The 24,607-nt window shown below is 43.1% G+C and overlaps 3 protein-coding genes across 3 annotated transcripts; 1 reads left to right on the top strand and 2 right to left on the bottom strand.

Moving 5' to 3' along the window:
• The first annotated feature begins 11,159 nt into the window (after window positions 1–11,159).
• On the top strand, window positions 11,160–12,084 carry LOC115986038. The gene is made up of 2 exons (XM_031108902.1): window positions 11,160–11,225; window positions 11,317–12,084. The coding sequence occupies exons 1-2, from the start codon at window positions 11,160–11,162 to the stop codon at window positions 12,082–12,084; spliced, it is 834 nt and encodes a 277-aa protein (XP_030964762.1).
• Window positions 12,085–13,763: 1,679 nt separating this feature from the next.
• Window positions 13,764–14,483, bottom strand: LOC115986037 (uncharacterized protein K02A2.6-like). Its single transcript, XM_031108901.1, has one exon. It carries the CDS (start codon window positions 14,481–14,483, stop codon window positions 13,764–13,766), a length of 720 nt encoding a protein of 239 aa, XP_030964761.1.
• A 2,437-nt stretch (window positions 14,484–16,920) lies between these two features.
• On the bottom strand, window positions 16,921–17,421 carry LOC115986036. Its single transcript, XM_031108900.1, has one exon. It carries the CDS (start codon window positions 17,419–17,421, stop codon window positions 16,921–16,923), a length of 501 nt encoding a protein of 166 aa, XP_030964760.1.
• Window positions 17,422–24,607: the final 7,186 nt, after the last annotated feature.

Below are 24,607 nucleotides of genomic sequence, written 5' to 3'. Positions count from 1 at the left end.
TAGGATGTTAATTTCCACTAAGTTTGCGATCCGAGGACCTGGCATAACTTAGTTTCTGTTTAACAATTCAGTATGATAGGATGTTAATTTCCACTAAGTTTGCGATCCGTGGACCCGGCATAACTCAGTTTCTGTTTAACAATTCAGTATGATAGGATGTTAATTTCCACTAAGTTTGCGATCTGTGGACCCGGCATAACTCAGTTTCTGTTTAACAATTCAGTATGATAGGATGTTAATTTCCACTAAGTTTGCGATCCGTGGACCCGGCATAACTCAGTTTCTGTTTAACAATTCAGTATGATAGGATGTTAATTTCCATTAAGTTTGCGATCCGAGGACCTGGCATAACTCAGTTTCTGTTTAACAATTCAATATGATATGACAGGATGCGAGACTTATAGGATGCATATTTGACGTAAGTTAAAAGAGAATATTTGAATTAAAACTTCTTTACTAATAATAATACCTTCTGAGATTATTTACATTCCAAGGATGGAGTACAGGTTTTTCGTCTAGGTCCTCTAGATAGTAAGCCCCTATTCCTGCTACAGAAGTAATCTGATATGGTCCCTCCCAATTGGGTCCCAGTTTTCCTCAATTTGGATTCTTAGTGGCCCCCAGGACTTTTCTCAGCACCAGATCTCCTATGGCTAACGGCCTCATCCTCACATTGCTATCGTAGCACTGCTTGAGTTTGTGCTGGTAGTAAGCTAGCCGAACCATCGCGCTCTCCCTTCGTTCTTCAATCAGGTCTAAACTTTTTTCCAACATCACATCATTATTACTTGAAGAGAATGCACTGGTCTTCAACGTTGGGAATCCAGTTTCCAGGGGAATAACGGCCTCGGCCCCATAGGTCATGGAGAAAGGAGTTTCTCCCGTCGAACGCCGGGGTGTTGTCCGATACGTCCAAAGCACATGTGGTAGTTCCTCCACCCATCTTCCTTTCGCGTCGTCTAGTCTCTTCTTAAGCCCATGGACAATGACTTTGTTAACAGCTTCAGCCTGCCCATTGCCTTGCGGATAAGCTGGAGTGGAATATCTGTTTCTTATTCCCAGTTCTGAACAGTATTTCCTAAAGGCATTCCTATCGAACTGGAGCCCGTTGTCCGAAACAAGAGCTCGTGGGATTCCAAATCGCGTAACAATGTTCTTCTAGACAAACTTCTTCACATCTACGTCCCGGATGTTCGCCAAGGGCTTAGCTTCAACCCATTTAGTAAAGTAGTCTGTGCCGACCAGCAAGTACTTCTTGTTTCCTATAGCTTTAGGAAAAGGGCCGACAATGTCCAGCCCCCATTGTGCAAAGGGCCAAGGGATTGAGAGAGGGTTAAGAACTCCTCCGGGTTGGTGGATATTCGGAGCATATCTTTGACACTGATCGCATTTCTTAACGTACTCCTGTGCTTCTTTCTGCATATTCGGCCACCAATAACCTTGCGTTAGTGCTCGGCATGACAGGGACCTTCCTCCTGTGTGGCTTCCACAAATACCCTCATGCAACTCTTCCAAGATTGATTCTGCTGTCTCAGGAGGCACGCAGAGCAAGTATGGCCCAGAGAAGGACCGTCTATATAACTTTTTATCATCGGATAACCAGTACCGAGGTACTCTCCTTCGTATTTTCTCAGTTTCCACCTTATCTTCGGGCAACACGTCACTGTCGAGAAATTTTAATATAGGGTCAATCCAGCATGGCGTCAAACTAGCTTGACGAACTTGGCAAACCTCCTTTTCTGGTGAAGTGGGAGTACCCAAGTCTTCGACGATAACTATCCGAGGGAAATTTCGTACTGAGGAGGTGGCAAGGGTCGCCAAGGAGTCAGCGTGGGTATTTTCACCTCGTGGAATATGTAATACGTCGAAAGATTCGAACTCTGTTCGCATATGCCTAACCCGGTTCAGATACCCTTGCATCCTTGGGTCTCTAGCCTCCAACTCTCCAGTCACCTGGCCAACGACCAGCCTCGAGTCCGAGTACAGTTTCATCGCCTTTCCACCCATCTTATGGACCATGCTCATTCCCATTATCAGAGCTTCGTACTCTGATTCATTGTTAGTAGCCAAGAACCCTAGTCTTAGCGACTTCTCGATGATGACCTCTTCGGGAGATATCAGAACCAACCCCAATCCAGCTCCTCGTTGGTTTGCGGCTCCATCCACGTATACCTTCCATACCGGCCCTCCTAGCGCGGATATCACGCCAACCGATTTTTCATCCATGTGATCTTGATTCCTACTAACTTCCTCAGGGCACTCAGCGAATTCAGCTACCAAATCGGCGAGAACTTGACCCTTTACAGAGGTGCGGGGCATGTACTTGATGTCAAAAGCACCCAGAATCGTTCCCCACTTGGCAATTCTGCCGGTATAGTCAGCACTTCTAAGTATGGATTTGAGAGGCAATTGGGTCAAAACAACTACAGTGTGAGCTTGAAAATAGTGCGGAAGTTTACGTGTTGCATGGACGACTACCAGTATGGCCTTCTCTAACGACAGATATCTCACCTCGGCTTCATAGAGGGATTTACTTACATAATATACTGGCCTCTGGACGCCATTGTTTTCTCGCATCAAGACGAAACTGACTGCGTGAGGAGCTACCGCCAGATAGGCATACAACATCTCATCCACTTCAGGGCTAGACATGATCGGCGGTTTGGATAAATAGTTTTTCAACTGCTGGAACCCCTCAACACACTCCTCGGTCCATTCGAATCCCTGCCACTTATGTAACAGACGGAAAAAAGGACGACACCTTTCAGCCGACCTGGAGATGAACCGGTTTAACGCAGCAGTCATCCCCGTCAACCTCTGCACTTCCTTTGGATTTCGGGGCACTTGCAAATTGTTAATAACCCTAATCTGATCTGGATTCACCTCAATTCCCCTATGGGTCACCATGTACCCCAAGAATTTCCCGGAACTTACACCAAAGGAGCACTTCGAAGCATTCAGGCGCAACTTGTGTTCTCTCAGTATCCCGAAGATGCTAGTGAGGTCCTCCACATGTTCAGTCACTACCTTGCTTTTCACTACCATGTCATCAATATAAACTTCAATACTTCTGCCCAGCTGTGGCTCAAACATTTTCGTCATCATGCGTTGGTAGGTAGATCCAGCATTTTTCAGACCGAAAGGCATCACCTTGTAATGGTAGTTCCCAACCGGGGTCATGAAAGCGGTCTTTTCTTGATCATCGACGGCTAACGGTATTTGGTGATACCCTTGAAAGGCATCCAAGAAGCTCATCCTAGGGTGGCCCACGGTCGCATCCACCAGCTGGTCAATCTTTGGCATAGGAAATGGGTCCTTGGGGCATGCCTTATTAAGATCCGTGAAATCCACGCACACTCGCCACTTCCTCGTCTTCTTCTTCACTACCACCGTATTGGCCAGCCATTGGGGGTAAAAGACTTCTTTGATAGCCCCAGCCTGTTTTAGCTTAGCAACTTCACTTCGGACTGCCTCGGCATGCTCTTTCGATGGTCGCCGAGGAATTTGCCTCCTGGGGGGAACGGCAGGGTTTACATTGAGTCGGTGACAAATGAAACTTGGGTCTACTCCTGGAGCTTCATACGGGTCCCATGCAAAGACGTCCACATTAGCTCGGAGGAACTCCAGCAAACTCGCTTTCTCTTGCAGAGGCAACTTGGCCCCAACCCGAAAGAATTTCTCTGGATCATCAGCAACAGTCACCTTCTCCAGATCTTCACACTCTACCCCATTGGTTGGTACGTCTAAACCTGATGCTGGGGTCTTTAATTGCTATGACTCATTATCGGCTGTAGCCGAGGTTTCTGCCTCAGGCCGATGCCGTATAGCCGCTACTTGGCATTGCCGAGCAGCCGCTTGGTTCCCTACTATCTCCAGCACTTGGTCTCCGGACGGGTACTTCACCTTCTGATGCAGGGTGGATGAAACCGCTTTTAGTGTGTGAAGCCAGGGTCTGCCCAAGATAGCCGTATACGGAGAATAAACATCTACGACAATAAAATCCACCTCCACCACCTCCGTGCCTGATTGCACGGGCAGCCTGATTAGCCCAATGGGAATGACTAACCTTCCCTCAAAACTGACCAGAGGGGAATTATAGGTTGTCAAGTCCTGCTGCTTCAAACCTAGCCCCTTGTATAAATCCGGATACATCACATCCGCTACGCTTCCCTGATCAACCATCACTCTTCGGACATCGTACCCACTAATCCTCAGCGTTACCACCAAGGCATCCTCATGGGGTTGTATGGTTCCCACCAAATCTTCGTCTGAAAAACCCAAAACCAAGGGGACACGCTTCTTGGCTCTCTTCCATGCTTGAGAACGATCCTCGACCGGGGATCGGGACACCGACAACACTCTGGTGGGGCAAGATCCAGTCCTCCCCGGGGCCGCAAAGATGACGTTGATTGTACCCCGAGGGAGCCTTGATGAAGCATCCCCACGCACCTCGGAACCTGTTTGGCTTGCCCTTCTGCTGGAGTGATGCAAGAGCTGCCTTAATTTTCCTTCCCGGACCAACTGCTCCAAATGGTCCCATAAATTCCTGCAATTGTCTGTCGTGTGTCCATGGTCCTGATGGTAATGGCAATACAAACTCGGGTTGCGTTTTGTAGGCTCTCCCGCCATCCTGTTAGGCCATTTGAAAAATGGCTCGTCCTTTATCTTCTCCAAAACCTGCTGAACAGGCTCCCGAAATACCGCATTAACGACCTGGGCGTCTGCCGAGGCCGACTGGCCAACAAAGTCCCTCCTAGGTCGGTTGTTATTATAATGATCCGACCTGAAATCCCTCCTCTCCTGAGGGATCATCTTGGCCTTTCCTTTCCCCTGAAGTTGATCCTCCTCTATCCTTTTGTACTTCTCTATTCTGTCCATCAGTTGGCGCACACTGGTAACAGGTTTACCCGTCAAGGATTTCCTCAAGTCGTGATCAGCTGGGAGACCGGCTTTGAAAGTGGTTATAGCCACAGCGTCATTCTTCCCTCCTATTTCGTTAAACATCTCCCAATACCTATCCGAATAGCTCTTGAGAGTCTCGCCCTCTCGCATAGACAATGTCAACAAGGACCCCAGCGGCAAAGGAGTCCTGCTGCATGTAATAAAACGAGCACCAAAAGCCTGAGTCAGTGCTTTGAAAGATCCAACAGAATTGGCCCTTAAGCCGTTGAACCACCTCATCGCCGTTGGACCCAAACTCGACGGAAAAATCTTGCACATCAGAGCATCATCCCTGGAATGAATAGCCATCTTCTGGCTGTAATAGCTTACATGTTCCACCGGATCCGAATGGCCATCATACAAAGAGAACGTAGGTTGATTGAACCGCCGAGGATGGGTAGCATCATCTATGCTTCTTGTAAAGGGTGACCTGGAAATTTGACTCAAGGCTTTGTTCATGGCATCGTTTCCCAAGCCCCTACTAGTTGGACTTTTACGCCTACGCCTATGGCGACGCTCCTCTTCGTAGGAGAAAGTCTCGCTCTGCGGAGTTCTCGATCTCCGCCTATAGCTAGTTCCATCCGACTCCCCGGATGATAGTTCGGAGCGAGGTGGGGAACGTTCCCGTCGTGCATGGCGCAGCTCTCTCTTCAAGTCCGCAATCTCACGTTGCAGATCCCCACCATGCTTCGCGTGGGAAACGTGACTCTTCCCGCGTGGGAAACGTGACTCTTCCCGCGTGTATGGCTCCTCGTGGTATGAGTGGTATGTATACTCCCCTCCCGGACTAACCTCCGTTCGGGACTCCTTCGAGGACCACCATGCTGAGAGCCCCTTGACTCCGCCTGGTGCAAGTTGACATCATCCTGTTGCAGTCCCGCTGCGGGATGAAGTAGCTCCACTCCTTCCATCAGAAACGTTGTATCAGAGGTTGTACAAGCTAACACAAGCTCTTCCCACAGACGGCGCCAATTGTAAGGACACGATTCGTAACGAACCGTAACGGTGTTGGGTTCGTACGTAAAAAGGCCCAAACAATATGATTTGTAGAGCGTGGGTGTAAAGAACTAGGTTAACTGTGATATCTACCTCCAAGATTTTCTCTCAAGCCCGTTCAAGGTTTTTTTAGTTGGTATAATGAACGTTTTTCTTTCGTCACTAGTGCAACTCTCTCTCTCTCCTTTTACTTTCTTCTCTCCAGTTTATCTCTATTATTTTTCTTCCTTTTTCTTTTCTCCGATCCCCCTCTTCATGTTCTTCTTTTAGTTTATATACTCCCATTTGTGCTCCATCCTCGCCGAACACGTGTAGGTTGTGTCCGGAGGATTTTTTTCTGTCCCATCTGGCACCTCCTGGAACTTCCTATGGGCAGCTGTAAGGCTGCTTTCCTACTGTTCAGGTATCACCTCCATATTAATGCGGCCAGAGAGTTGGTTGAGAGGTCATTAATGCGGAGGCAGCTGTAGTTTTCAGATATTTGTTTGCCTTATCTCTTTCATCTTTAGTCGGCTACTCTACCCTTTGAGATGACCTAATTCTGAGATCTGATCGCAGCGAGACCACGTCCTGATCGTCCTCGGACGCGATCGTCCTCGGACGCGTACTGCCGAGGAGCATGATGTCCTCGGACGGGTATACGGCCTCGGATGGGCCACTGGCCCAACAATCCTGAACTAATTCTGAATCCTCTGGGCCTATCAATCGAACGATCCCCACAATATATATAAAGAAAAATATTATGATTAGGAGGAATTTTGGTGTGAGATAACAGTAGATAGTTATGGGATATTTTTAGGAGTCTCTCTTCTGATCGGGTACTATTATAAGTTTTTCTTGAATTATTTGGTTATTGAGTAAATTGTGCTTTAAAATTGTTTAGGTCATATCTAAAGATTTTAGAGAAAGTATTAGGGAGAAGTTTTTTTGTGATGAGTTAGCTGAGGTAAGTAACTTTATCCTAATTGATTTTATTTTACGTATTTTAACTACTAAATATTGTTTATAATTGTTATAATTTTATTTAATTGTTTTAGCTGCATTGATTTAAAGTAAAGAATAAAGAATTGTCTCAAATATATTTGATTTACTAAATATATGATTTTATGTATGTATTTGAATGAAATATATTTTGGTTTGAATTATGATTTGATGTATATGATTTTAGACAATCTGACTATGGTTTGACTCTAATACCCAACCAATGGGAGGTATTCATTGGTACTGAAACTAATTCTATCTAGGGCATTACGAGTCTATCGTGCTTTTGGACCCAGTCAATGGGGGCTATACATTAGCACAGAACTTAGTTTCATTTGAATCTGATGCCTAGTCACGGGGATATAGCGTGACCATAGTCGTAAAGATTGTTAAAAATATGAATTATGTTGAATATTTGAATTTTTTTATGTACTTGAAATTGTTTATGTGTTTTTGGAACCTATTGTAAATTATATCTTTGATATATATGGAAAACAAATTAATTTCTAATTCGTCTATGATATATTTGTAAGACTTAAAATATTTGATCTATATACAACTTATTATTTTATAGATCTATTAGCTTGATAGAATTTATAAGGACTTTGGTTACTTATTGAGTTGTCAACTCACCCCCCCTTCCCCGGTCTTTCCCCTTACAGATTCTGATCAGGAAGAGTAGCATATGTTTGGGCTTCCGCTGGGATGTGCGCGTGAGTAAAGTTTAGGAAATCAATGGAATAAGTTTTGAACTTTCATATTTAAAATTACCATTTATGTAGACTTTTAAACTTAAAGGATTTAGTTTATTTTTATTTTGATGTTGGAAGATTATTATTTGGAGATCTTTTGAGAATTGCATTATTGAAGATATATTTAAATTTATTGATGAAATTTTCTTTGAAGATAATTCTTTAATTGTGAAGAAGGTCTTTCACACTTGTAGGGTGTAAACTTTATAAGAATGTGACTGTTGTCATTTGCTTAGCTCTTACTTGGGTTTAGGGTGTGACACATTAGCTTAGCAACAAAAAAGACTCAACATTTGTTTGAGCTCCACAACAGCCCATTGTTGGTTTTAATGGTTAATCACACAGGAATTTACTAGTAACTGCTTATAAGATGCAAATGTACACGGAGATGTTTAGTATGCAAGGAATGCTCAAGTACGCGAGATATTGAATAAGGTATCTCACACATTGCACTCAAGCCTGTTACTATTTACTAGAAAGCAATAAACAGATTTTTGTTGGAACAAATCATAAAACTTTACACATCTTTATCTATGGTCGCACGCTAAAACATAAGCTAAAGAAAGAAACTCGTGAATGCAAATCAAGTTGAGAAACAGGGTTTCATCCAGCTTCAGCTAGTTGGGAGAAAGCAACACAGTTCAAATTCCACAACTATCATTGTCAAACCCATTTATGATTCCTAGCTAAGACTCAAAACACTCACACAATACACAACTATTAAATAAACAAAGGGGGATGAAAAAAATGTGAAACTTTTGCGGAAGCAATATAAAACAAAAATCATATTTTCATTTAAAGATCGTTGTATCACACAACCATGGATTCTAAATAGAACAAAATTGCATACCTCTCTTAGCAACCCAAGCGTGTTGCCTCCCAAGGTATTCACGTCTCTCTCTCTATTTCTTTTGAGTTTTCAGAAGACTGCTGTATTACACAGTAGTTCTGATGGCCAACCACTAAATATGATATTATAAAATCTTATTTTATAGTAGACTTCTAAAACCCTAGAGAGAAATTGGACGTGGGATCCTTAGGGATCCGAATCTTCAGCCGTAGGATTTTATCAATAACCTTTTGAACGTTATTGACTTATCTTGAAACTCTTTCCAAAATTATTTCTTAATTTTCTGAATCATATCAAGAAAATATCTGAACTTCTACATATTGCAATAATATCTATCAACACATTGCAATTGACCCCTAAAGATTAGAGAATTACAAATGAGGTCCCATTTCATACAATTTTATATCTATGTCCTTCCACCATACTATATTCCCACAAGCCACTAGAACTGGATAAATATAATTGTCATGTGCTTAACTTATGTGACCTTAATTTCTTGATTTCATAATTTCTATTGGACTCCAAAATATCTTTAAAAAACTCTTTAAATATATATATAAACAATATTATATATATGAAAGACATTTTTGAAAAATGTCATCAGCCGGTTTTGTTTTGAGTCCAACTTCAATATGAAAATCAACTGAATATACTATCTTCTTTAGAAACTGGTGGATTCATTGTTGAGCATTTATATATTTTACTCATTACACACATAACCCAACGTGTCTATATATAGCCTTTAAAATTGGCATCACCAGTTGACATTGTCAAAGTTATGTGCATAATAAATAAATATACACAAACCCCTCATGTTTGAGGACAATAGAAAAATTGTGATAGAACAACATTTTAATTAACAATGATCACTCCATAAGGTGTCCTTGATCGGATCCAATTCAGTGTATGTACTTGTTACATTACACCCACTTGTTTGCTTAAAGTCACTACTTCAATGATGGAGTAAATCATCCTATCATATAGCAGCACAACAAGTGTAGGCTTCAGTGGTAATATTCAATTAATATCCACAGCCTAGAACAATTTAATAATATATGAAAAATCATTACTCCCTGTCTTTGGTTCCTTAACCATTAACATAATTTTTCCTACAGAGGTGACATCACATGCCACATTTAAACAATGAAATATACCTATAAAAGTTATGAATGTGAAAATAAAATTTTATCATCAAATAAAAAATGCATAGTATTGTTTTTGAGGGCACATAATTCTAATGAAAAAACCTTAGGGTCTGCAGGGTCTCTCTTTGGGGCCCAAGCCTAATAGGTAGGTGATTCTGGCCCAAGGAGCCCTGGACAATGAATTTGTAAAGAGCGGGTTACAGAATTAGGCCCTAACGAAGTGAGTGTTAGTTAACTTTGGGCCATGCAATGATTGAACGTAAGAATATCTCCTTCATGTCCATTGGATATCTGGTCCGAGGAGACGTGTGAGTGCACTTCTGTTCTTGATCAAAGGTTATGGTCTTTCTCTCTTTCCTCTGTTCCTTCTTCTCCTTTTTTCCGTCCCCCACTTCATGGGGACTCGTTTCTCTTATATAGCCCCCTTTAAGTCATCAAGACCTTACACTTGTTGATCATCTGAGCCTTCACTTGAGTGCCCGTCCCATCGGACATCTCCCCTGTCTTTCTGTGAGTTGTAGTGGCCAAGGTAACACTGTTCGCCTGTCTTCTCTACATTAATGCGGCCAGAAAAGTAGCTGTCCTGCATTTAATGTGGTAGCTGTAGTCTCTCCCTTGACATCCTAGACTCTCCTCCCTCTCCCGGGCTTATGAGACTTGTCCCTGCTACTAATACTCATTGGAGCGATTCTTTATTGTTGATAGGATGCATGTCTAAGCCGTATCTGGCACGTCCGAGGAGACATCCCTCCTCGGACCGTCTTTTAAATAAGTTTGGGCTCATAAGAATTGGGCCGGGGGCCCTCTCTGGCGCCCACACTTTCTCCTCGGACTGGGTTGAAATCTATAGAGGGACCAAGGCCCATTATTTGATCTGGGGACTTTACCCCTACAATAGACCCTCAAAATTCCGGTTCTTTCCCTCTCATTCGAGGAGAAAAGGCGGGATTTTGACATTTATGGGGTCATTTATTGTAAGTTCTTGTTTCACCTGTGTGGAGGTACGGCCCCACGTGCCTCGCTACTGTTAATGGCGTTTTAAGGGCCCCACGTGTGGAGGCATGGATCTGAAGCCAAGGTTTGGTCTCAAGGGCCTCCTGTCCAATAGAAATAAGGGGCAATCTTCTAGGGATGCCCCAAAGGAACAGGCTAACTCCAAGCCCTCTCCTCCTCTTCCTCCCACAACTGATCTAGCACTATAGCCTCTTCCCAATTTGAGGCGGAAGAGGCCTGTGGAAGAATTGGAGGAAGGAAAGGTCAGCCCTAAAAAGGCTAAGCACCAGAAAAAGGGCAAAAGAGCGCAAGGAGAAAAGGACTAGGTCCGTTGACAGCCGAGACGAGGCACCTATTCGGAGGGAGCAGCAGACCTGGTCCCCACACCTCGAGTTGGACGGCGCCCCAATTTCATGGGACGCGACTCTGTAGGAGTCCCAACGAGGACAGGCGTCCTACCTCGCTGAGGCCCTGTAGCAGCCCCTTCTCTTGCCTCACGATATGGAGGGACTTCGGACTACTCGGCAACCGGACCTCTTTATGTCACTGAAGAAAGACATGGCTATGGTAAGCGAAGACTTCCCTTATTCAATTTCCTTATTCCGTATCTGTCTATTCGTTATTTTTTTTTAGTTAAACCTCCATTATTCCGACGCAGGTCACTCAACAAATCTTTGTTGCTGAGGAGTGGGCCAAGAAGGCTCGCGAAGATCTAAACAATGAGGCTCAGTCCCGCCTCGCTGCTGAGAAGGCTATCGGTGCCCTTAGGTTGGAAAAGGATCGCCTGAGTAGCGAAGTGAAGGATGCACAAAAGGCTCGCGCTAGCGCTAAGGTCGGACTCAAGACCACTACCAAGCAGGCTGAGGATCTGTGCCAACAGCTCCATCTGTTCGAGATAAACCTTGCGACTAAGAAGCAGATGGTCTCAAATCTCAAGGCCGAGCTATCAAAGGCTAAGGAGGTGGCTCACGTGGCCAGGGAGGCGGCTGAGGTTGCGGTGGCAACCTCATATGAATGTGGAGTTAGGGATACTGAGGTTAGGCTAATCGAGGAGGTGGCTACCGTATGTAGGGATTACATCACTATGTCTTGGGGGGTAGCCTTGGATCGGGCGGTAGTTCCAGCAGACTCCGATCTCAGGAAAGCTGAGAATATCTTCTTTCCAGAAGATATTAGTGAGATTCCGGACTCAGTTCCTCCTGAGGAGCCCCTCCCTGCGAAAGTCACAACCTCGGATTCCCATATACCTAAAGCTGAGGAAATGCAACCAGTTGCAAAAGACAAATCGCCTGAGGACACTCTCACAATAAGGGACGTTGTCGCGCAAGCCAAAGAGGCTGTTCTGGAGCCCCAGGCAGGAGATGATCAACCTGAGCCATCAGCCCCTGTAAAGAGTCCTACTCAGGGCCAAGCCTTAGGACAATAATGTAGGACTTTATTTGTAATTGCCTTCTTTATCTTTTACATTTTGTTCTGCTAAAGTTTGTAAAAGAACGCTTTTTGGATTTCAATGAATGATGTCATTTTCCTTTGAATTTTGTTGCACTGCTTCCTTTTCTGCTTTCATTATGAATGAATTTCTATTATGCTACTAACTGTTAAGAACCAAGCGTTATTTGAGATTTAAACAATGTGGTCAAACATGAATGAATATGTAAGAAAAATGATAGTCAATAATTAGATAAGACTACTTCGAGATTAATTTCCCCCAAGCCTGTGGTCTGAGGAGCCAAGCAGGGCTTAGGTTCTGTTTAACCCTTAGGTGAAGAAATCGCACAGTTGTTAATTTCCCCCAAACCTGTGGTCCGAGGAGCCAGGCAGAACTTGGGTTCTGTTTAACACTTAGAGAAAATTGTACAGTTGTTAATTTCTCCCAAGCCTGTGGCCCGAGGAGCCAGGCAGGACTTGGGTTCTGTTTAACACTTAGTTGAAGTTGCATAGCGGTTAATTTTGCCTAATCCTGTGGTCCGAGGAGCCAGGTAGGACTTAGGTTCTATTTAACACTTAGAGAAAATTGTACAGTTGTTAATTTTCCTCAAGCCTGTGGCCCGAGGAGTCAGGCAGGACTTGGGTTCTGTTTAACACTTGGTTGAAATTGCATAGCGGTTAATTTCGCCTAATCTTGTGGTCCGAGGAGCCAGGCAGGACTTAGGTTCTGTTTAACCCTTAGAGAAAATTGTACAATTGTTAATTTCCCCCAAGCCTGTGGTCCGGGGAGCCAGGCAGAACTTGGTTTTGTTTAACACTTAGTTGAAGTTGCATAGCGGTTAATTTTGCCTAATCTTGTGGTCTGGGGAGTCAGGTAAGACTTAAGTTCTGTTTAACCCTTAGAGAAAATTTTACAGTTGTTAATTTCCCTCAAGCCTGTGGTCTAAGAAGCCAGGCAGGACTTGGGTTCTGTTTAACACTTAGTTGAAGTTGCACAGCGGCTAATTTCGTCTAATCTTGTGGTCCAAGGAGCCAGGCAGGACTTAGGTTCTGTTTAACCCTTAAAGAAAATTGTACAGTTGTTAATTTCCCCCAAGCCTGTGGTCTGAGGAGTCAGGCAGGACTTGGGTTCTGTTTAACACTTAGTTAAAGTTGCATAGCGACTAATTTCACCTAATCCTGTGGTCCGGGGAGTCAGGCAGGACTTAGGTTCTGTTTAACCCTTAGAGAAAATTGCACAATAGTTAATTTCCCCCAAGCCTGTGGTCTGAGGAGCCAGGCAGGACTTGAGTTCTGTTTAACACTTTGTTGAAGTTGCATAGCGGCTAATTTCGCCTAATCCTGTGGTCCGGGGAGCCAGGTAGGACTTAGGTTCTGTTTAACCCTTAAAGAAAATTGTACGGTAGTATGGCGTTAAAACTACATCTTTCATTAATAATAGTACCTTTTCAGGTTATTTACATTACACAGGCGTGGCACTACACGTTCATCCAGATCTTCTAAATAGTAGGCCTCTATGCCGGCCACAAAGGTGATACGGTATGGGCCTTCCCAATTTGGTCTGAGTTTTCCCCACACGGGATTTCTCGCAGTGCCCAAAACCTTCCTCAATACCAGATCCCCGAGTGCTAGGGGCCTTGGCTTCACCTTGGCATCGTAACCTTGCTTGAGCTTTTGCTAGTAGTAGGCGAGTTGGACCATTGCACTCTCTCTTTTTTCCTCGATGAGGTCCAAGCTCTTTTCCAGCAGTACGTTGTTAGCATTGGGGCAGAATGCACTGGTCCTCTGTGTTAGGAAGTTTATCTCCAAAGGAATAACAGCCTCGGTCCCATAGGTCATCGAAAAGGGGGTTTCCCCTGTGGAACTACGAGGCGTGGTGCGGTACGTCCACAAGACATGGGGCAACACTTCTACCCATCTTCCCTTTGTGTCATCTAACCTCTTTTTCAACCCATTCACTATGGTTTTGTTGATGGCTTCAGCCTGCCCATTACCCTGCGGGTAAGCCGGTGTGGAGTATCTATTAGCAATTCCCAACTCGCTACAATATCTTCTGAAAGCTTTACTATCAAATTGGAGACCGTTGTCCGAGATTAGGGTGTGAGGGATTCCGAATCTAGTGACGATATTTTTCCAAACAAACTTCTTGGCATCAACATCTCTAATGTTTGCCAGCGGCTCAACTTCGACCCATTTTATGAAATAATCCGTGTCGACAAGAAGAAATCTTTTGTTCCCCGCTGCTTTAGGGAATGGTCCTAGGATATCTAGGCCCCACTGTACGAATGGCCAGGGGCTGGACAGCGGATTAAGGTTTCCGCCTAGCGGATGTATATTCGGGGCGAACCTTTGGCACTGGTCACACTTCCTTACGAATTCTTGCGCCTCTTTCTGCATGCTCGGCCACCAATAACCTTGCGTTATGGCCCTATGGGACAGGGACCTACCCCCCGTATGACTCCTGCAAATCCCTTCGTGTAACTCCTTCAGGATGAGTTTAGTGGCATCTGGGTGCACACACAACAAGTACGGTCCTGAGAACGAGCGCCTGTACAGTTTGGAGTCCTCGGACAGCTAGAATCAAGAAGCCTTTCTTCTAATCTTGTCGGCCTTGTTCTTATTTTCTGGTAAGGTGTCTTGCTTTAAGAATAGTACTAGAGAATCCATCCAGCTAGGCCCCGCCCTAATGCTATAAACCCATACTAAGTTGGTCCTCGCCATCATTAGGCAGTAGAGATCTTCTACAAGAATAACCCGAGGAAGTGGCTGAGCCGAAGAGGTGGCGAGTATTGCAAGAGAGTCAGCATGGGTGTTCCCGCTCCTGGACACGTGCACTAGATTGAAGCGACAAAAATGGGCCCGCAAGCGTTTGACTTGGACTAGGTACTCTTGCATTCTTTCATCCCTCGCCTCCAATTCCCCATTTACTTGTCCCACAACGAGTCTTGAGTCCAAGAACATGTTCACGGATTTTCCACCCAGTTTCTGAATCATTGACATTCCTTCCAATAGTGCCTCATACTCCGCTTCGTTATTCGTGGCCGAGAAACCCAGCCTCAGTGATTTTTCAATGGTGATCCCCTTGGGGGAGACCAAAATGAGCCCTACCCCTGAGCCCCTTTAGTTGGTCGTGCCGTCAATGTGTGCTTTCCACCAACTAGGCTCTTGTTGAGAGATTGCGCTAATTAGTTTCCCGTCAGGGTTTAGTGTCCCTCTCCCTCCTTCTGGTGTGGGCTCTGCAAATTCAGCTACTAGATCCGCGAGAACCTAACCCTTCACAGTGGTGCGAGGCATGTACCTAATGTCGAAGGTGCCCAGAATCGTCCCCCATTTTGCTATTCTACCCGTGTAGTCAGCATTCTGGAGTACGGATCTCAGCGAAAGTTGGGTTAGTACAACAACAGTATGCGCCTGGAAATAGTGGGGGAGTTTTCGCGTGGCTTGTACGATTGCCAAGACGGCCTTTTCGAGGGGGAGGTAACGGATCTCTGCCTTGTGCAGCGATTTGCTTACGTAGTAGATGGGCCGTTGTGTGCCGTTGTCTTCTCAGATCAGCACTAAGCTCACTGCGTGAGGGGCTACAACAATGTAGGCGAATAGCATCTCGTCGACCTCGGGACTGGACATAATTGGTGGCCGGCTCAGGTATTCCTTAAGCTGCTGGAAAGCTAAGGCGCACTCTTCCGTCCACTCGAAGCCTTTTCACTTGTTTAATAGGAGGAAGAAAAGCTTGCATCTGTCCGCCAAGCGGGAAATGAAACGGTTTAAAGCTGCAATCATGTCAGTGAGCTTTTGAACCTCTTTGGGGTTCTGAGGAGGTTGTAGGCTATGGATAGCTCTAATTTGGTCGGGGCTGGCTTCGATGCCTCTGTGGGTCACCATGTAACTTAAGAATTTCCCTGATCCCACCCCAAATGAACACTTGGACGCATTTAGGCACAGCCTGTACTTTCTCAAAATTCGAAAGACATCGCCGAGGTCTCTAATGTGGTTGGACACTAATTTGCTTTTTACCACCATGTCGTCTATATAAACTTCGATGCTCTTACCCATCTACTATTCAAACATCCTGGTCATCATCCTTTGGTAGGTTGACCTGGCATTCTTTAAACCAAAGGGCATTACTTTATAATGATAATTTCCGATGGGTGACAAAAGCCGTTTTTTCTTGGTCCTTGGCAGTCAGGGGTATCTGATGGTAGCCTTGGAAGGCGTCCAAAAAACTCATTCGAGGGTGTCCCACGGTCGAATCCACCAATCGATCTATTCGCGGCATTGGAAAAGGGTCCTTTGAGCATGCCTTATTTAGGTCCGTGAAGTCTACGCAGACCCACCATTTCCCACTCTTCTTTTTCACCACGACTGTGTTGGCTAGCCATTCGGGGTAGAATACCTCCTTGATAGCCCATACTTTCTTCAATTTTGTAACTTCCTCTCTCACGGCGTCTGTGTGCTCTTTCGACGGACGTCGAGGAGGCTGCTTCTTAAGCGTTACGACCGAGCTAACATTAAGGTGGTGGAAAATGAAATCTAGGTCAACCCCAGGGGCCTCGTAGGCGTCCCAGGCAAACACGTCCACATTTTGTCTGAGAAAATCAATTAGCATTTCCTTCTCTTGGGGTAGTAATTCTGAGCCGACCTGAAAAAACCTTTCTAGGTCTACTCTGACAAGAACTTTTTACAAATCCTCGCAACCCACTTCCATGGTTGGTCCTCCACTACCTGAGGCCAAGGCTGGGGTCGGTAACTGCTATAAGTCATTTTTGGCTGAGGTAGAGGGCTCAGTACTTGGCCATCGCGAGATTGCTGACACCATGCATTACAGGGCCATGGCCTAGTTCCCTATTACTTCTTTCACTCGACCTTCTGAGGGATACTTCACCTTTTGATGTAAGGTTAATGACACAGCCCCTAGGGCATGGAGCCACGGTTGGGCTACGATGGCGGTGTAGGGGGAGTATGCGTCTACCACTATGAAGTCCACCTCCACCACGTCCGAGTCTGTTTGTATAGGCAGCCTAATCATGCTTTTCGGAGTGACGATTTTCCCCTCAAAACTCACTAATGGGGAATCGTATGTTGTCAGGTCCTCCGGTTTCAACTTCAAACCTTTGTACAAGTTGGGATACATCACTTCCACGGCGCTGCCCTGATCAACTAGCACCCTCTCCACATCGTAACCATCGATCCTGAGCGTGACGACTAGTGCATCGTCGTGGGGTTGGAGGGTTCCTAGTTTATCCTCATCCAAGAATCCAATTAGGGGTGTGGCCATCCCCCTAGCCCTCTTGGTCTCCCTACCGTCAGCTTCAGAGGGGAGTCTGCCTACCGACATTATTCTGAAAGGATAGGAGCCGGTCCTCCCTGGTGCAGCGAGAATGACATTTATCGTGCCAACGGGTGGTCTCAGTTTGCTTTGCCTTGTTTCGATGTTCGACTTCTCTTGCCATCCAATAGGGTGGTGCAGCAAGTGTTGCAACTTCCCCTCTCAGACCAACCAGTCCAAGTGGTTTTTCAGATTTTTGCAATAATCGGTGGCGTGGCCCATCTCTTGGTGATATGCGCAATACAGATTCTGGTTACGTTTCGCGGGATCACCTGCCATCCTGCTCGGCCATTGAAAGAACGGTTCGTTCTTCACTTTCTCTAGGATCTTATGTAATGGTTCTCGGAACACAGCATGGACTGCCTATGCTCCTGTGGATCCAAACTGCTCCGAGTAATCCCTTCTCGATCGATTGCTGCTGTTAAAGCGGTCTGACCTGAAGTCCCTCCTCTCTTGAGGGACAACCTTCACTTTGCCTTTCCCATCTGTTGGTCTTCTTCGACTCTCTTGTACTTGTCAATTCTGTCCATGAGTTGGCGCACGCTAGTGACCGGTTTCCCTGTCAGGGACTTCCCTAAACCATGCTCTATCGACAGGCCCCTCTTGAATGTGCTAATGGTGACGTCATCGTAATTTCCCTCTATCTCATTATACATTTCCTAGTACCTGTCTGAATAGGCCTTCAGTGTCTCTCCTTTTCGCATGGACAAGGATAGAAGGGAATCTAGGGGCCGAGGGACTCTGCTGTTGGTGATGAAGCGGGAACCAAAAGCCTATGTCATCTGCTTAAAGGAATTTATGGAGTTTGGCTTGAGGTCATCAAACCACCTCATCGCTACAGGTCTTAAGCTGGACGAAAGCACTTTGCACATCAACGCCTTGTCCCTAGAATGGATGGCCATCCTCTGGTTAAACTAGCTTACGTGCTCTACTGGGTTCGTCCAACCATTGTATATGGCAAAGGTTGGTTGGTGGAACCGCCGAGGAAGCTCAGCCCCCTCTATCCTATACGTGAAAGGCGACTGGGAAATGCGGTCCAGGGCCTTACTCATGGCGTCGTTTGCTAGGCCTTGGTAAGATGGGCTTTCGTGACCACGTTTGTGAGGTTATTCTTCCTCATAGAAAAAGGTTTCACTTGGAGGGGTTCTTGATCTCCGCCTGTACTCATTGTCTTCCTCATCACTAGTGTCCGAGCCGGTGAAAGTTGTTTTCGTTGCGCTCGGCGTAACTTCTTCTTCAAGTCATCGATTTCTTGCTGCAGAGCCCTGTGATCGTTTCGCTTATGGGATGCGTGACCTTTCCCTTTCGAGCGACTTCTACTCGTGTGGGAAGTGTTTACACTACCCTCTCGCTGCTTGTCTTGATCTTTGTCCCGTTCGAGGTTCAAAAGGTTGTCTTGCCGTTGGGAGTCTGTATGTCCGGCTTGGCGCGGACCTGATCCTTCCATTTCTAATGGCTTCACCTGTCGAGGCACAAGTTCTTCCCACAGACGGCGCCAATTGTAGGGTCTCTCTTTGGGGCCCAAGCCCAACAGGTAGGTGATTCTGGCCCAAGGAGCCCTGGACAATGAATTTGTAAAGAGCGGGTTACAAAACTAGGCCCTCACGAAGTGAGTGTTAGTTAACTTTGGGCTATGCAATGATTGAACGTAAGAATATCTCCTTCATGTCCACTGGATATCCGGTCCGAAGAGACATGTGAGTGCACTTCTGTTCTTGATCAAACGCTATGGTCTTTCTCTCTTTCCTCTGTTCCTTCTTCTCCTTTTTTCGGTCCCCCACTTCATGGGGACTCCTTTCTCTTATATAGCCCCCTTTAAGTCATTAGGACCTTACACTTGTTGATCATCTGGGCCTTCACTTGAGTGCCCGTCCCATCGGACATCTCCCCTGTCTTTCTGTGAGTTGTAGTGGCTAAGGTAACACTGTTCGCCTGTCTTCTTTACATTAATGCGACTAGAAAAGTAGCTACCCTGCATTTAATGTGGCAGCTGTAGTCTCTTCCTTGACATCCTAGACTCTCCTCCCTCTCCCGGGCTTATGGGACTCGTCCCTTCTACTAATACTCGTTGGAGCGATTCTTTATTGTTGGTAGGATGCATGTCTGAGCCGTATCTGGCACGTCCGAGGAGACATCCCTCCTTGGACCGTCTTTTAAATAAGTTTGAGCCCATAAGAATTGGGCTGGGGGCCCTTTCTGGTGCCCACACTTTCTTCTCGGACTGGGTTGAACTCTATAGAGGGCCCAAGGCCCATTATTTGATTTGGAGACTTTAACCCTACAGGGTCTGTTTGAATTGAGGGAAGAGGGAGGAGAGTAAATCGTAAAATTAACTGAAAATAGACTATACAACTAAAATTCCAACATTATAATTCCAATTTTGCTACCCCATACTACACCATCCAAGTTTTAATACATAATCATCCAAAATGCTTAAAACAATATTCCATAATACATACCCGTAATGGTATAAAACCTTACCATCCAATAGTATAGCCCCAATAGTAAGGATGGATAAATCTGCGCTGCTGCTCTGATTTTTGTTGTTGTCCATCTACATAACAAAACCAAAATAATGGAGTATTAGAAGTAATACTACACAAGGTTTTCAGACCCGGATCATTCATTGAATCGTAAAAGGGAGAGGTTCAAGGTTTTTGAAGTCGAACCGAGGTCGAACCGAGGTCGAACCAGGATCGAACCATGATGACGTCATAATTAATTAAAACCTAAATATAGATAATAAATTTATAAAACTTGCAAAATTGACAATATATCTACATATGTGAGGGAAATTTAATGATTTTCAAGCATATATTTAATAATTAAATAAGAAAGTTAATAAAATAAAATAATAACCATGAAAACATTAAAATTTATGATTAATTTTTGAAGTAAAGTTGAATATCTTTGAAGAATTTTAATTATAATTTTTTTTTTATTCCTTGTAAGAGATGGATAATTTAATTAAGTAGAATAAAATTGTGTTAAGTTGTTTTAAAAAAAAAAAAAAAATGCTAAGGGGTTCATAGTTCTTGCCACCAGTTCGTGCAATCCAACCCCGATTTTAGGGGTTCACAGAATTAACAAAAAATCCGGTTCTTTATGCTTAAAAAATCGGTTTTCATCCCGGTTCCCAGTTTTCATGATTCGACCTCCCGGTCCAATCTGGGTCTGAAAACCTTGATACCACATTCTCCAGTGCCTGAGACAAATACCAAACCTAATAAACTACAATGGAAATGTGATTGCATTTTACTAACCAAAAAGAATCAAATTGCTGATGTTCGATTAATCGATTATCATGTAGTTCGAGCATTTTATCATGTAACATTTGGTATAAAAAAAAAAAAAAATTAATTAACAAAGGAGCGCCAAACAGCGAATAAGTCAAATAGATATCCAATGGCAAGTTAACAATACTAATCCTTATTGTTAAATAACAAACGAATTTCCAGCTTTTATTCACACACACACACAAATATACATATGAATTTCTATTGGTGAAGTTTACTAGTTTAAGATATATGGTCCAATGTGAAATAAAGTCTTTTAGTATAATAATCACTCTTAGGCTTATAGAAATGGTGTTAGATTAACCTTTATTTATTTATATACATACATACATATATATATATATATATATATATATATATATATAAATGGTGTTAGTTATGATTGCAAGGTGAAAAAAGACTCCTTGTTTGAGTTCTCAATTAAAACCACAAGCTGATTGTCAGAAGATCTATGTGGAGTCCTATTGCTAATGTTTTAAAATGGACTCCAAAAATCATTCAGACAGAAAGATTTAATAGTTGCACAAACAATTATAGGATATCAACATTGTCCGTAAGGATCATAACAAGTATTACTGTCTTGTAGCTCAAGATTAATTACTAAGAGTATCCTTATCAAGGATTGCAAAGATGCTAAAACTTAAATTTTAGCATCTGAAACCCAAAAAATCCACTCCATCAAAACTTGCATACGCTAAAAGATTTGCCATCTTGCTACAGTGCACTCTCATTTTTGAGAGCGCATTGTAGCAAGATGTTATAATTTTTTTTAATACTTTTAATTCTCTCTCTCCTCAGACTCAGACTCCTTTCTCACTCTCACTCTCTCTATCTTTTCTCTCTCTACTTCTCACTAAGCTAGAATCTGAGACTCTGGTGAGAAATTTCTTCAAATATGGGTTTGTGATTTGATTTGATTTTTGGTGAAAATTTTCTCAAATATGCTCTTTCTAATTTTGGGTCTGTGATTTCTAGCCATTCTCCTCTTCTTCCTCCTTTCTCAAAACCTTAAACTAGTCCGAGAAGCCAAGGCCATGGCGAAGCGAAGCATCCACATAACGGACGATCATGATGATGTCATTGACGAGGACGAGGACAAGGCCTAGAAGGAGTGGGGCAAGAAATCCACGCCCTCTGATGACTCCAATCTCCAGCCTTCCGATTTGTTGAAGATGTTGGAGGTCGAAATCCAGGCCGAGATGATGAAACGGCATTCCAGGCTGTCAATGGTTTCATTAAGCTCCGGCTCGGCGTTCATCGGACTTCGGTAATCAATTTGTGTTTTGTTTCTTTTTGTTATTTCTTTGTTGGATTACTATAGAGATGGTGAGACTTTGTTGGATTACTATGGAGAGGGTAATCAATTTGGGTTTGGTGGCGTTGATGCTCAGACGGAGCTTGGTGGTTAGCCATGGAGAACGGGTTTGAGAGTAGAAGATCAGAGAGAGGAAGAAGGTTCTAGATTTGTTGGGTTGAGAAAGAGAGAGAATAAAAAATGAATAAAAAAATAATAAAGAAAGAATATTTAAATGAAATGGTAAAAAAATAGAAGTTTTAATATAGGTTGTATTGTAAAGTGATGTGTTAAATGCTATAAAATTGATTTTTTAGATGTTAAATGCTAAAATTTTTACAACCTTTAATGAGAATGCTCTAAGTGAAAAATGCTAAAATAATTTATTACTCATTAACATTGTGGGGCCAGAGAATTTGTGGTCCCGACCCACTTTCCATTAGGGCCCAAGGCCCGTGCGGAGGAGAGTCGTTGTCGAGGACATGCAGCGAAAGTCCAAATGGCCTAAAGATGCAGCCGAGGATGACCCTGTCCTCGGCATCCCAAGGCCTAGAAGGGAAGAACGACAAGTCATCAAAGGCATCCCCCAAAGCACTCCCAGAAGAAAAGGTAAGTAGAATGAGACTCACATGGGGGCACAGTGTGGAAGTGGTTCAAGGAAAAGATGTCACATCCGCATTGAATACGCCAACAAACGTCCTAACAACATTGATGGGAAAAGACCTCTAAACAGTGTGGTTTCCGTTATTGCAACTAACAGAAAGTGGGGGGAGGCGGCTGATGGGACAAGCACTTGAGTAGTTACCTGCCTGATCAACAGATAAAAGGTCAGGATCAACTGAGAAGGGCTATATAATATAAGAATTCATGCGCCAAAAAGGCGGACTCTGGAACGATGGTAACCAAAAGTAAAAGGAATAATAAAAACATTAAACTCAACAGACGAGGTCCAAGGACAAACTTAGTTCACCTCTGTGCGTCCACCATGAACACCATAACTAACCACTGTCCGGTGACCAAGGATCTTTTTAGTCCACTCTCTACAAATTTATTATTTGGGTCTTTAACGTTCGAATCCAATAAACAAATTTAGAATCGTCACAAATCGAGTCCTTACAAACATGATTTATAATTTATTAATAATTATTTTAAAAGCACTCCCTATTACCTTTGTTTTTCCATTTTCTCTGTTTAATGTCTTTCCTCAATAATGGCATAGATCAAATCACAGTTTCTATTACTCAATATGACGCGCGGTAATGTGACGCATGGTCATGGGAGAAGTAAGAGACGCAATCATTGTAGATAATTGGTAACCTTTTTAAATAATATTTTCATGCAAAAAGTAAAAAAGAAAAAAAAAACTTATTATAATATCGTGGGCGCCATCTTTTCTCGAAAAAAAAAAATGCTTCTCATCTAGCCAATCTTCTATGGGCTTCAGTGGCAGCTCAATATGCAAATCAGAATTGTCACAAGCTCACTCTAACTTGAAAAAATATATATATATACTTGTCAAAAAAATATTATATGCTAAACTAATTTATTGTGACCATCCAAATAAAAATTATGAATACCTGACTTGAGAATTATAAAAATTTGAGTTCAACAAAAATAAAAGTAGTGCTACTCCATTCACAATATTTTCACAATAATTTTACAACAAATCTAATGTAGCAAGCTATTACTGATTCTAATTTGGGCCAAATACTAATATTATTTTTTACCCACCAATAACAACTTTTTGTATAAGATTTATTATAAAAATATTGTAAACATAACATTACTCCAAAATTAATTCTGTCTCAAAACATAATTCTTAATCCTTTTTTTTTTTTTAACTTAAATAACGACAATAAATATTAGCTCAAATAACAACAAACATAAACCAAACAAAAACAAGGCAAGACCAAACAACAAGAAGTGAAAAAATTATTCAACAAAAAGCCTACTATAAAACGAAAAGACGAGTAAATATAGTCCATTATAAGTTTTATCATCATTAGAAGTTTGATCTTGGTACGCTGGCAAGCACCTTCCACTAAAAGTAATAGGTCATATGTTTAGACGCAAGAATTGCGGAGATTTTTATGGATACTTGTATTATGATTATGTGAACCTACTTTTCCCTCATTTTTTTTTTTTTTTTGAGAAATAATTATAACATACTACTAATCTCACAGCTCGAATTCGTCCCCCCTAGACCCCCAAGAACTTTATGCATGAGAAGGTGTCAATTCTGCAACAAGGCCTTTGGCAACTTCTCCCTCATTGACATAGAAAAAAAGTTCAAAGGCACTTCCTTGGTTCCAACTTTAAAGAAACAGATGCCGACATAGAAAAAAACAAAAGATAAAACTATATTAATTATTGGTCTCTAAAATTTGCTAACTAAATACTATTGGTCTCTAAAGTTTGCTAATTGGTCATTTTGTTAATAGATGTTAGTCTCAATACGGAACTATAATGTAGCATTAAATTTAATATTAAGAAAATTAAAACACATCCATTCAATATTTGGATTAATCTCTTACTTTGATTGTTAATAATTATGAATTGGTTGTTTTTGTTTTGGTGTTTTTGTTTCTTTATTTAATGATATAAA

The sequence above is a fragment of the Quercus lobata genome, chromosome 4 (genome assembly GCF_001633185.2).
Source record: "Quercus lobata isolate SW786 chromosome 4, ValleyOak3.0 Primary Assembly, whole genome shotgun sequence".
Classification (NCBI taxonomy): Eukaryota; Viridiplantae; Streptophyta; class Magnoliopsida; order Fagales; family Fagaceae; genus Quercus; species Quercus lobata.
This window is presented reverse-complemented; position numbering and strand designations above follow the sequence as displayed.